Below are 14920 nucleotides of genomic sequence, written 5' to 3' on the forward strand. Positions count from 1 at the left end.
ACATGCTCTCCTACCATCTGCTGGAGACAGAGAATACTGGCAGGCTGAGGTCCACACTGGAGCCTATGGAAAGTTACATCAGTAAGCCTGTTAATTTCTGCTTCTATCTTTGGTTGGTGACATAGCCCATGCACTTGGACTGGTCTGGCTGGCTGAAGAGGAAAGAAAAATTATACCTTAATCTTTTCCAGTATACCACTACAAGGATGTCTGAACTGAGTTCATAATATTCTAAATTGTGCACAATGAAAAATTAAAAACTCAAGAAGCTGCAATTGTCTTTAATTTTCATATTTAGAAAAATAAAATCCATTTGTAATAATTCATTTTCATTACTTTCCCTGTAAGTTATACTATGACAATATTTGATATACTAGTAACACTAGGAAGCTATTGTAAAAGTGGTGGTGGCTCCTTAAAACTCTTCTGTAAAGTTTGTCACATGTCCATATTGTCTCTCTTTAAATATAAAAGCCAGGCTGCGACAAGGTCTTTCCCAGTTTATTCTGTCCCTGATATGAGCAGAATAAAGTTTTGTTTTTTTTAATACGCACCACCATTTATAAAAGAGGACTGAGGGCCAAATTTGGAGAAAGCTAACCTACAGAATGACAACTACAGATGCTGCTGAATGTAGCTTTGAGCATATCATACTCAGCACACTATATTTTATATACTACACACAACAACCTATTCTACCCTTATATGTAAAAAAAATTCTATCATGTATATCCAAAGTACTAGTTACTCAAAGCTCAATGGTTTTTGTATAGTTTTCAGGCTAGCTCTGTGCAGTAGTCCTTCATTACAATTCATCTCATGTCTTTCTTTGTGAAATCCTTCTTGGCTATGAACCCACACAGCTGTATGGTGATTTTTTTTATTTGAATTCTTAATATTTGATGAGGTTTTATGGGTTTGCTGTTGGCTCCTGGAACAAATTCTGAGGAATGATGTCTGCACATTCTTTGGATTGCTATTGTTACACTACAATGATGTAATGCTTGCACTGGACCAGTCGATAATGAGGCCGTAAGGAATACAATTCACTTTCCTCTCTATAGTATCTTAACTTTCAATTACACAGAGCTGAGAGGCACACTTAAAGATGAGTTAACAGAATAAATTATCACCACCCCAACATGACATTTGCAACAGAGCCCATGAATCAGTTCCTCTCATGTGTAGAATAGAAAATACTAGCTGTAATACGTGTAACCACTAACATTCTATATGAAGTGTTGTTACCTTTTCCAAATAGTATTATGCATTAGGAAACAGTACATTCTGAGAAAATGTTATAAGACAGAAGCAAAGACAAATATAACAATACATATGGAATACATTCTGCCCTCTATGGTATTTCTCGGGAATTCATGACCGCTCATGGCACCACTTTTTGAAGTTTACCCACACTTTCTATTTGCATAGTTTCCCTTGGACTACTGACCCAGGAAATCCAGGTTTCTTTGCTGGCCAAAGACTGGAAGGCAAGCCTCCTATGAGGGAGCAGGGATCACCGTAGCAAGCTCCACCCCTTAACCAGAGTCAAATTATATCACCTCTGTGATATTCCAGACCATTGTCCTGGAAAGGGTAATTCGGTCTCCATCCCCTATCAGCCTACTGCATTTCTGTTCAGATTCTTCACAAATGGTATCACTTGTTTGTGATAGTGATTTTAGTCACAGACAACTGTCCCTTGAGAACTGGACTGAACAAAAAGCATATATATATATAACATCAACAGCCAAAGAGTAGATGGCTGGGGAAAGAAATTAAAAATTACGGGACATAACCAGAATAAAAAATGAAAAATACACACACCAAAAGAGTGCAAAATATACAAAAATAAAATAAGTTGGCTAAAAAAAAAGAAAAGTGTTAGTGACACATTCTTGGCAATGTAACAGAAAATTAAATTAACTATACAGTTAACAATAAAACATGTAGCTACAATCCATATGAAATCATCTTGAAGCTAAACAAGCTTCGAGTCACAAAACTATTTCAGATTAGATATTTTTCTATAAAATCTTTATTTAAAAAAATGTGTTTGCTCCCTCTCCTTCCCCCAGTCAAAGCCCCAAATCCTCTCCTTGTAGGTCAGTTTGCTTGAGAAGGCGATTTACCGGATGGAGCGATACATCATAAAATCAATTGTTGTGCACCTAGGAAACTTCCCAATAGAGCTCTCTTCCACTGGGGTGTAGACTTTAATCTGCCTCATGTGAGTATCTCTTCCATTTTGGTGATTGGCTAAAACCGCAATCTGAATCATAAACGTGCGAATGGGCTTCTTATGAGAGTCCGTTAAAGGGACATGAATCCAACCACTAGGTTCCACTAGTTCAAGTTGCTGTTTAACAAAAAAAACAAAAACAAAAAAAACATCAATTAGAAATTAGCCACTTTTCTAAGATTAAATAAATCATAAGTTAACTGAAAATATAAATGAGACATGTTGCTAGTCATCAATACAGTACTGTGAATGAAAATGTATAGTTCAAGTCAGACAAATTATTCAATAAAATCTAACAAACGCAGAATAGGTTCAGGAATTCAGAAATTATACAGTTTTTGATTGAGATCTTTGTGCAGGTCAGAACTAAAATAAAGGTCTAGAGAATTAATTTGCATGTGTTACATATTTTTGTATGCATTCATTAGGAACTAGTACCATTCAAGTAAGAACATAAGAAGTTGCCATACTGGGTCAGACAGAAGGTCCATCAAGCCCAGCATCCTGTTTCCAACAGTTCCAATCCATGTTATAAGTACCTGGCAAGTACCCAAACATTAAGTAGTTCCCGTGCTACTAATGCCAGTAATAGCAGTGACTATTCCCTAAGTCAACTTAATTAATAGCAGTTAATGGACTTCACCTCAAGGAACTTAACCCAACCTTTTTTAAACCCAGCTACACTAACTACTGCAACCACATCCTCTGGCAACAAATTCCAGAATTTAATTCTGCATTGAGTGAAAAAGAATGTTCTCTAATTTGTTTTAAATGTGCTACTTGCTAACTTCATGGAAAGCCTCCAGTCCACCTATTATCCAAAAGAGTAAATAACAGATTCACATTTACTCTTTCAAGACCTCTTATGATTTTAAAGACCTTTATCATATCCTCCCCCTCAACCGTCTCTTCTCCAACAAACAGCCCTAACCTTTTTCGCCTTTCCTCATAGGGGAACCGTTCTAGGCCCTTTATCATTTTGGTCATCCTTCTCTGTACCTTCTCCAGTGCAACTATATCTTTTTTGAGTTGCGGTGACCAGAATTGTACTCAAGGTGTGGTCTTACTATAGAGCGATACAGAGGCATTATGACACTTTCCATTATATTTACAATACCCTTTCTAATAATTCCTAACATTATTTGCTTTTTTGACTGTCACAGCACACTGAGCTGACAATTTCAAAGTATTATCCACTATGATGCCTAGATCTTTTTCCTGGATGGTAGCTCCTAATATGGAACCTAACGTCATGTAATCACAGCATGGATTATTTTTCCCTATATGTATCACCTTACACTTGTCCACATTAAATTTCATCTGCCATTTGGATACCCAATCTTCCAATCTAGCAAGGTAATTCTGCAATTTATCACAACCGCATGTGATTTAACTACTTTGAATAATTTTATATCATCTGCAAATCTGATTGCCTCACTCATCATATCCCTTTCCAGATCATTTATAAATATATTGAAAAGCACCAGACCAAATACAGATCCCTGAGGCTCTCCACTGTTTACCCTTTTTCACTGAGAAAATTGACCATTTAATCCTATTCTGTTTCCTGTCTTTTAACCGGTTTATAATCCACGAAAGGACATCACCTCCTATGCCATGACTTTTTAGTTTTCTTAGAAGCCCCTCATGAAGGACTTTGTCAAACGCCTTCTGAAAATCCGATTCACCTTTATTCACGTTTATTAACTCCTTCAAAAAAATGAAGCAGATTTGTGAGGCAAGACTTCCCTTGGGTAAATCCATGTTGGCTGTGTTCCATTAAACCATATATTTCTATATGCTCTGTGATTTTGATAGTTAGAATAGTTTCCACTATTTTCCCCATCACTGAAGTCAGGCTCACCAATCAATAGTTTCCTGGATCACCCCGGTGCCCTTTTTAAATAGTGGGGTTACATTGGCTACCCTCCAGTCTTCAGGTACAATGGATGATTTTAATGATAGGTTACAAATTTTAACTAAAAGATCTGAAATTTCCTATGAAGGGGAGGAGTGAGCAAGCTGGTTGTGAATGACACCTCAAGAGGGAGGAGTTATCTGTTATGAATCTCCGTACGGAGTTAGCAATCTGTTATAATCTACTCCTGAGGAAGGAAAGTTAGTAAACTGATATGCTCAGCTCCTGTAGAGGGAGTAGTAACAAACTGTAATGAATCTGCTGCTGAAGACTCCTGGGGGGGAAGGAGTAGCCATCTGTTACCAGCGGAGTGCTTGGAGAGGACACTCAGCTGTAGAGGAATGTAGATAGGTGAATCCTTGGGGCGATGGCAGATGACTGTGCCCCCAGGAGGATATCCTGAGAGGGACCACCGGCTAGGCTTGAGTACGGAGGCAGACACAGATAACTCTTATTAGACAGGTTAGCAGAACCACCAGAGGTGGCAGTAGTGAGCTGATATGCCCGGCAGGACTGAAGTCCCTCAGGTACTGGAACAGCGATCCCAGGGTTGCTGAGCTGTAGAGAAACTATAGATAGTGAGTAGACTGGGTATACTGTGTTCATAGCCAGAACTGGATGACAGATCTCACATAAGGTCTTTAGAAAGCCCAGTAGCTGGAAAGGGTTAGGCCCTCAAGGAACAAGATCCTGGTTCCAGGGAAAGCTCTGAGAGAGCGATGGTAACTCACAATTGTCTGTATCTGTGATAGCTTCCAGGCAGTAGAGAATCTTCAGAGTGTTCAGGAACATGGGCCCTCGAGGAGCGAGTACCGGTTCCAATCGGCAATCTGAAATAGAGAAAAGAAAGTGAGGCCCCCCGAGCAGCGGGTACCCCTGGTAAGTCCGAGAAGGTAGAGTAGCTTGGACGAATCCTTGCTAACTCAATTCGTTAGCAAATACTGAGACCTTTTATATTGGAAGCGGATGATGTCAGTTCAGGGGGACGCCCCTGAGGTTCGCGCCCTTGCTGGTACATTATTCGGAGCGTGCACCCGTGCGCGCCCTACGTTATCAGGAACATGGTGGATCCACAGCGTCGTGCCGCTCCGGGGATGCCGGAAGAAGACGGCAAGAAGACGCCGCGGCAGCAAACCGTCCATCAGGCCCGGAGGGAGTCACCACAGTGGTAAGGAGGCCGGAGTGAGGGTGTCGAGCAGCGATGGACGCAACACCGTTATCTTCCCAACATCCTCATTAGTAAACACTGAAGCAAATAATTAATTTAGTCTTTCTGCAATGGCCTTATCTTCCCTAAGAGCTCCTTTAACCCCTCTGTTAATGGTTCATCCAACTCCCTTGCAGGTTTCCTGCTTCAGATATATTCTAAAATGTTTTTATTATGAGTTTTTGCCTCTACGGCCAACTTAATTTCAAATTCTCTCTTAGCCTGTCTTATCAATGTTTTCCATTTAACTTGACAATGCTATTGCTTTCTCCCATTTTCAGATGGCTCCTTCTTCCATTTTTGAAGGATTAAGTTTTGTCTAAAATAGCCACTTTCACTTCACCTTTTAACCATGCTGGTAATCGTTTAGCCTTCCTTCCACCTTTCTTAAAGCATGGAATACATCTGGACTGCATTTCCAAGTCTGCATGTTTGTTCTTCAGATGTCTATTAAAGTCAAGTCCCATTAACCTGTTCTTTATCCACAATTATAGGCAAAGTAACATTGTAGGTGACAGCAGAGGACCACCAAATGGCCCATCCAGTCTGCCCAGTTGTTGTCTTCGCTGGTTCTCTAACCCTTTTCAGTAGATGATCACAAATTACTGTACTTAAACCAACACCAGCTCCCTCCACCTTTTATTTTTTCACCTGACCTCTCAACCCTGTTCCTACTACTGCTCTCTAGATCTGTCCCAAGCATGTCTATATTATGTTACAGTGCTGGCCTCCTTCACTTTCATTTGTAAGCTAGTCCAGACATCATTGCTTTCCTCTTTCCTTCTTGCAAGTCCCATACTTAATCCAAAACTCATACCCCTTCCATGTCTTAATAACAAACTTTATAATAAACTTAATAACTCTCAAAACTAGTGAAACTGTTGTTCGAAACATCTGCCTATCCTGTGTCTGTTGATGTCAAGGTGATAGCCATGGCTGATTTGTGTATGTTACACTAGCCTTCTGGAGAATACAACAGAAAATATTATACTGCCTCTGTATCGATCCATAGTGCGACCACACTGAGTATTGTGTATAGTTCTGGTCGTCCCATCTCTAAAAAGATGTACTAGCACTAGAAAATGTGCAAAGCGACAAAAATAATAAAAAGCATGAAACAGTTCCCTTACGATGATGGCTACACAGATTAGCACTTTTCAGCTTAGAAAAGACTGCAGAGAGAGGACATGATAGTTTATAAAATCATGAGTGGGGTGGTATGGGTGAATCAGAATGGTTATTTACCCTTTCAAATAATACTAAAACAAGGGGATACTCCATGAAACTAACAACCAGCAGCTTTAAAACAAACCATAGAAAGTACTTTTTAATTCCGAGCACTATCAAGCTGTGGAATCTGTTGCCAGAGGACGTGAGCAAGGCGATTAGCATAGTGGGGTAGAAAAGATTTGTACAAGTTCCTGGAGGAAAAGTCTAACACACTTTATTAGCCAGACAGACTAAAGAAAGTTATTACTATCCCTAGGAGTGAGTAACAGGTGAAAGGTCTACTTTATGGAATCTGCTGGGCGATCCAGACTGGCCACTTTCGGAGGAGGCAAGATACTGGGTTTGATGGACTTTGGTCTGATCGAGCATGGCATTTCTTATGCCTATGCATTAACATACTGCCACTCTCTGCACATCAGCTTGTATTCTCCACTCTTTGGCTCTCTAAAGTTCCATATGACTGAGCAAACACACAAAACCCCGCCCTCATTTCTTCTGCCTGTAACTCCTTACCTGCCCTTACCACCATGTTCGGTGTATGACCCAAGCACATTTACATTCAGTCACTTTATTGAGCTATTTAGGATCCCGAAATGTACATCATTAGGACCCAATCCCAAATTAAGTACTTTAAAGTTCCTCTTCCCTGTAATGGGTTTGTAATCACAACACATTTATCAATTCCATTTCCCATATTAGGTCCATTCCCTTTCGTAAATATTGAGCAAAAACTTATTTAAGATTTCTGCATTTTGCCAGTCCATTTCACAAATACCTTTTTTTTTTCCTCCCTTTATTTTACTTATTTTCCCTTTGCTTTTTTTGGCTTAGTTAAACAGTAGAGTACCTTATGTATAAAATTCCATTATTTGAAATCTCCCATTATATGTAAATCATAGGCTTCAGCCCATGTTCTCTTTTGGGGAAAAATGTCTATTATCTGAGATTTGGCACTTGAAAGACATCACATCCGGCCTCTCAGTTTCATCTTGCCTTGTTTACAAGCCAGTCATTTACAGATGCAGCCATGGCTGATCAGCAGCATTGTTCTACACATCTTTGGCAGTGGTGAAAACAGCAGGCCAAAAAAAAAAAAAGACCTTTACGCATAGAGATCAATGCTAGGGTCCAGGTAAAGGCCATGGTGAGCTTGCTATCCAAGAACATGCAACCTTCAAAGAAAAGCATTGGAAAATCAAGTTCAGAAGTGTAAAAGAAGAGGTGTATGTTATCTGTACAGCATGAAATCTTGATCCTAGACAACTTCAAGAAGAGCAAGGAGCTAGGCACACAGCAATCTATAATTTAAAAGGCACAGAAAGTAGAGATACTAAGGTTTTCTGCAGACAGTGACTCTGTAATGGGAATGGCTAAACACAAAACATTAAGTGGGCCTCAGAATTCTGATTTGAAGAATGTGCTGTACGAGCAGTCCTGCCAGGGTCACAGTGAGGGTGTGCTTGTATCTACAGTATGTTAATGGAGAAGGACAAGTTTTTTTTCATTCAGAAGACAAAATAAATGTGATTATTCTTCTGGCTCAGTTCATGAGTATCACAGTATTCATCACCTCAGACTCCGAGATAATGCCTAAACTAGATGGACGGAACTGAAATACCAAACAGGCTTTTACCAGTATATTGTGCATTATAAAGTCCTTTGTGCTCTCATTGTTTCTCGATTTCCCTTTTTTTTTTTAAACATATGAGTAACTTCCATTTTCTGTAAATAACCATTATCCAGAACCACCATGGTTCCAAATCCTTTTGGAATATAACATAATCTACTGTATATCTAAAGAATTTCTCATCTCCTTTTATTGACTGAACAAGTTTCCTCATTTGGGTCTTTGCCTTCTCTGCCTTTTGTTTCTCTTGAAAATTCTGTCTGTTCTCCTCTGACTGCATTTTTTAAAATAAATTTTGAATGTTAACCTCTTTGCCCTTACCATTTCTGCTACTTCCTTAAAGAACTATATTGATATCTTTCCCCTTTCTTTAACTTGCCTTGCAAAGAGATTTGTTGCATTTATTTATTTATTTAAAAGTATTTATATACCGTTTTTAAAATGTAAGTTTTATCAAAACGGTTTACAAAAAGTAATATAAAATAAAAGACATTAGAAAATACATTAAAAAAATAAAAATTACACTAATTGGTATATAAACAATAGAATAAAGAGGTTTTGTTTTTTTTAAATAAGAGAATCTTAATAGAAAGAAAAAGTTGTGCCATCAAACGCTCTATAAGAGTAAGGGGGGGAAAATGGGAGGGGAGGGGTAAGTAGCTGAAGGGGGGGGGAAGGGTGAATACATTTTGTAATGTTATAATGGATCACAGAGGAAAAATATTATAAAGGGGGGGGGGGGGAGAGGGGTTGCATGATTATTGTTGTGTATTTGATGAAGTATTGAATGCTAATTGAAACAGATACGTTTTCAGAGATTTTTTAAAGTGAAGTGGATTTGTTAATAGACGAAGTGGATTTGGTAAAGAATTCCAGAGGGAGGGTCCTGCTACAGAGAACACTCTCCTTCTGGTAATGTCTAGTCTTGCCAGTCGTGGTGATGGAATGTCTAATAGATTTTGTGTTAGTGATCTTAAATGTCGAGCGGGTTTATAAAATCGGAGCATAGAACAGAGCCAAGTAGAAGAAGAACCATGAATGATAGTAAGTACTTTATATTTTATCCTAAATTTTATGAGTAGCCAGTGAAGGGATTGCAAAGTTGGTGTGATGTGATCTAGACCAGAGAAAATTAGTGACTGTAGAATGGTTCAGAAATCGTGATGAAAAAGTAGAGGGCGGAGACGTTTTAAGAGTTGTAATTTGTAAAATGATTTTCTAGTCAGTGAGAGATGTGTTGTTTCATTGATAGATCCATGTTTATGATAACTCCTAAGTTTGTAGCATAATGTGTTATCGGGATCGACACGCCATTTGTTACCAGATGTGAAGGTGGACCAATTGAGGAATCTGAAATAGAAGTTAAATGAACGATCTCGTTTTTTGACGGGTTCAATTTTAAACGATTGTGTGAAAGCCATGAATTAATAGTAGACAGATAAAGAGAGACCATAGATAAGGTGGCGGGCCAGGATGTTTTATAAGGAACTAAGAACTGTATATTGTCTGCATAGATTTTGAATTGTAGATTAAGGGAAGATAGAATATGACATAAAGGAAGGCGATATATATTAAAGATAGTGGGAACGGGAGATAGTGATGAACCTTGAGGTACTCTGGACGGAATTGTGTAAGAGACAGAAGAGTGGTAATTAATGTTTACTTGTTGAGGGTGTCCAGTAAGAAAAGATGAAAACCAATTTAGAACTGTGCCTGTAATACCTATAGATTTAAGACCTGAAATGAGTATTTGATGATCAACCATGTCAAATGCTGCTGAAATATCAAGAAAGACTATGATATAGTCTGTGTAGGAGTCAAAAGCATGGAATAAAGTATCAAAGGAGGCTAATAGAAGAGTTTCAGTGGAATGTCCCTTTCGGAAACCGTGTTGATTAATGTGAAGGATGTTGTTTTCTGATAGAAAGTCTGAGAGTTGGCGTAGAACTGCTGACTCAATGAGTTTGGCTAGTGAAGTTAGAGTGGGAATGGGTCTGTATTGCCTATTCCCCCCCTTCATTGCGGGTTGAAATTCCTCTGTATTCTTCAGTTCTTGGGATTCCCAAGAGGGCCATCTCAACACTACCACTCATCTTGAAGTCAGCCCTTTTGAAATCCAGGGCCATGGTATGGTTTAGTTCAGGTTATAGTTTAAATATTTAATCACACAGTACAGAGATCACTAAACCCTACATTTTCCCTTGCCACATGGACAGAGATACTATCTCCATTAGTCAGTAACCAAGCCAGCATGGCCTACCCTAGAGTGGGCTCTGCCACTAGTTGTCTGACTGTATCTAGACTTCTCTATTCATAGCTGATGTTGCAAGATAGCAGACTGAAATGTCTGAAAAATCAGACTTCTTTGCATGCTATCATGATCACATATTTATTCATGCTTGAATCCACTTCCTTTTCATATGCTGGAGGTTTTATTATTTAGTTTACTCTGTATAATACTCATGTACACATAATTTCTCTTACATGTTTCCAGAGTAATCCATAAAAATTTAGCTTTTCCATATTCTCCCTTATAATAGGAATAAAATAGGCTATTTCCTTCCTATTATAAAAAGCTACTCCTCCCTCCCTAAAGACTGGAGGATTACCAATGTAATGCTAATTTTAAAAAAGGGATCAAGGGGTAATCCAGGAAACTACAGACCAGTGAGGTTGACGTCAGTTTCTACCATTTTGCCAGGCACAATCATAAAGAACAAAATTATGGAACATATAGATAGGCATAGTTTAATGGGACAAATCCAACATAGATTTAACCAAAGGAAGTCTTGCCTCACCAATATGCTACATTTTTTTGAGGGCATAAATAAACATGAAGATAAAAGTGAGCCAGTTGATATAGTGTATTTGCATTTCCAGAAAGCATTTGACAAAGTCCCTCATGAGAGACTTCTTAGGAAATTAAAAAGTCATGGGATAGGGGGCAGTGTCCTATTGTGGTCTGGGAATTGGTTAAAAGATACAAAACAGAGTAGGGCTAAATGGTAAATTTTCTCAATGGAGAAAGTTGATCAGTTTTGGGACCACTGCTTTTTAACAGATTTATAAATGACCTGGAAATGCGAACGAGTGAGGTGATCAGATTTGCAGATGATACAATATTATTCAAATTTGATAAATCACAACAGGATTATAAGAAACTGCAAAACTGGGAGAATGGGCATACAAATGGAAAATGAGATTTAATGTTGACAAGTGCAAAGTGATGCACTTAGCTATACGATGCAAGATTCCACATTAGGAGTCTCCATTCAGGAAAAGGATCCAGGTGCCATCGTTGATATATTGAAATCTTCTGCTCAGTGTGCAGCAGCAGCCAAGAAAGCAAATAGAATATTAGGAATTATTAGGAAAAGAATAGAGAATAAAAGAAAATATCATAATCAGTTCCATCTAAGATGAGCATGTGAGTGACTGCTCATACATTTTGGAGCGTCACTCACAGGTTTTACATAGTTGCTCATATGCTTATTTTCTTTGTGCTATATACAGAAATACAAAGCTAATACTGCTGCTCAAAAATTGTTTGTTTAAAAGAAGATGTTGCTCACACGAAAAACAATTTGCACACACTTAATCACTCCTTGGAGGGAACACTGATCATAATGCCTCTGTATTGCTTCACAGTGCCATCTCATCTTGAATACTGTGTGCAGTTCTGGTCACCACATCTCAAAAAAGATACAGGAGAATTAGAAAAGGTACAGAGAAGGGCAACCAAAACGATAAAGGGGATGGAACAATTCCCCTATGAGGAAAGGCTAAAGAGGTTAGGACTCTTCAGCTTGCAGAAGAAGAGATGGCTGAGGGGGGATGTGATAGAGGTCTGTAAAATAATGAGTGGAATAGAAAGAGTAAAAGTAAATCAGTTGTATATTTTCTCAAAGAGTACAAACACTAGGGACACACAATGAAGTTACTAAGTGATACATTTAAAACTAATAAGGGAAATATTTATATACAAAACACATAATTAAGCTCTGGAATTCATTGCCAGAGGATGTGGTGAAAGCTATTAGTGTAGCTGCATGTAAAAAAGGTTTGGACAAGTTCCTGAAGGAAGAGTCCATTAACCATTATTAAGGTGGAGTTGCAGAAATCCGCTGCTTATCTCTGGGATAAGCAGCTTGGAATCTCTCTACCCCTTGGGATCCTGCCAGGTACTTGTGACCTGGATTGGCCACTGTTGGAACAGGATACTGAGCTCGAAGGACCTTTGGTCTGACCCAGTATGGCAAGTGTTATGTTCTTATGCACATGATATGATAACAGAAAGTTGTTAGGATTTATCCCATTCTTATGGGGTTTCTGGCTTCTCGTATATTGTATTATTACAGGCTTGCCTGTCACAATAGTGCATGACTTGTACATTAGGGCCCAAGAGGCCTTGGCTGCAGTAACGCATTCACTGGCAGCACTAAAATTCTTCTTTAAAAATATTTAAATACAGATTTTCAAAATATCTTACATAACTAGGCAAAGGACCTGTTAAATCTATTTATTGGCTGGTAACTGATTTAGGATGTAGTTAATTATTCAGGCCAGTTTCCAACCAGCCTGAAGGATATGTGATTTAAGTTTACCTATAAGCAGCAGCTAAACGTTAGGTTTCAGCACTATGCCAAGTAATATTCCCTTCCCCTTGCTAGATCTTCTTGGCCTGAAGGGGTGGAATTATTTGGCAGACTATGCAAAACGCAGGCCAGCTCCTCAAATCTATCAGCAATTATTATAGGGAACTAATGTTTTTACATTAATCTCTGTATGCTTGCATTTGACTGCTACTTTCAAGTTTTTTTTTTTGTTTTTAATTTTATTTTACAAAAAAATGCAGAGAAATAATGAATTGTGACTTTGAAATTTTACTTTAAGAGCATACTGGTTTGCAATAAACTGCTAGGTCCATGCTCAGATACAGTCCAGCTAGTAAAGTTAGTTGGATAAACTTATCTGGCTAACTCCGGAGGCATATTCAATAGAGAAACCACACTACTGAATATAACCGGCTATCTTAAAGTTAATGGCTAACTATGGCCACCTAACTTTAGGCAGCTCTTTGGCCGGACCAGACTTAAGCCTGGATTCTCTAAGGTCGCAGACCTTAGAGAATCCGGTAGTATCGGGGGGGGGGGGGGGGGGGGGGGGGGGGGGGGGCGGCGGAGCGGGGGGCGGGCCAGCGAAAGCCGGCAGCCATTGCACCACTGCAGTGCGCTGGCTGCTGGCTTTCGCACCGAATAACTACACTATAAAAGGTGTAGTTATTCGGTGCAAAACTGGTGGCGATAAGGGTCCTTACCTTTCGCTGCCAGCGATGTCTCCACAGAGTCGGCCCCGGTGACGCCCCCGACTCCTCCTCTTCCGGGGCTGACTCCGCCCCATTTAGTGATCGCCCGCGAAAAGGGACTTTTCACGTGCGATCGCTTTTGAAAATGACCCCCTTAGCCGGTTAAGTCATCCAGCTAACTCTGAATATTAGACTTAGCCAGTTAACTTAGCTAAGTCTAACTTAACTTATTAGGTGGCTAGAATTTAGCTGGATATGTGCCCAAATATTCATTTAGCCGGCTAACTTCTCCATTAACCAGCTAAATGCTATTGAATATGGACCACCTACCATCGGGAACAATCTGTGTAAATGTCATTTGGAATCTACATAAATCTTCTGACTTTTTAAGGTGTTGAATACTTTTGCAAGTCACTGTATTTATAACAATATTATCACTGATACACTATGTGATTATTGCTAAAGTAAATTGCACAATAGATTCCTGAACATGCCTTTCTAATAAAAGGAGAAATTTGTTTTTACTCTATAATTTTCTTTCCTTGAATCCAGCCAGACCAGACTAGTCCAGATGAATGTGTTATGCTCCCAAACCAGCAGATGGAGACAGAAACTTACAGGCTTGCTGATGTTACTCCTTATAAGTTCCTATATTCACCTCAGCCTGCCAGTATATCCTGTAATAATCTATGAAAACTTACCAACTCTCTCTCCCTCCAACCAGAGAGCTTTCAGTAGAGATTAGACAAAATAACCAGAAACAGAAAACTGATGTTCAATGACATACCTAAGTGAAAGCTTACTACTAAGTAAGATACTACTATCCTTTCTACTTCTTCTTAAAAATGCGACAGACAATTATATTTGGCAGAATAGGTTACGCCTTGGACTGGTCTGGCTGGATTCAAGGAAAGGAAATTATTGGGTAAGAACAAATTTCTCCTTCCTCTTCATCCAGCCAGACTAGCCAAGACAAATGTGAAATACGAAAGCTACTTCTCAAGCGGGCAGAATACTGCTAAACCCACTCTCAAAATTTCTGAGCCAAAAGGTCACTTCTTCTGAGGCTTGAATATCCAGACAATGTTTTTTTTAACTTCTTAATTTCAACAGATAACAGTTGAAGATTCACAATTTTCCATAGCCTTATAATGAAGTAGCATGACAATTAATAGTAATAATTACATAAACATATATATGATATTAAGTATCAAATATTTACAAGTATTGGATATTAAGCATGAATTAAGCTCCTGTACAATAATAATAATTAAAAAAAAAAAAAAGTACACCTATAAGCAGCATTCAACCTAATCAGGTAGGAACTGAATGAAAATTTCAGAATTTTTCCCAAATGCTATTATAAACATTGAGTGACCCTTTAAGGGAAT

General features: G+C 38.8%; 1 protein-coding gene across 1 annotated transcript in view; it reads right to left on the bottom strand.

The window, feature by feature from the left end:
* Positions 1 to 261: 261 nt before the first annotated feature.
* ANAPC10 (anaphase promoting complex subunit 10) overlaps positions 262 to 14920 on the bottom strand; it is a 170358-nt gene continuing 155699 nt past the window's right edge. The window contains exon 5 of the mRNA XM_029600603.1: positions 262 to 2359. Within this exon, the coding sequence (XP_029456463.1) occupies positions 2129 to 2359 (231 nt within the window). The 3' untranslated portion in view covers positions 262 to 2128. The remainder of the gene's footprint in view (positions 2360 to 14920) is intronic.

Source organism: Rhinatrema bivittatum, chromosome 1, assembly GCF_901001135.1.
Source record: "Rhinatrema bivittatum chromosome 1, aRhiBiv1.1, whole genome shotgun sequence".
NCBI lineage: Eukaryota > Metazoa > Chordata > Amphibia > Gymnophiona > Rhinatrematidae > Rhinatrema > Rhinatrema bivittatum.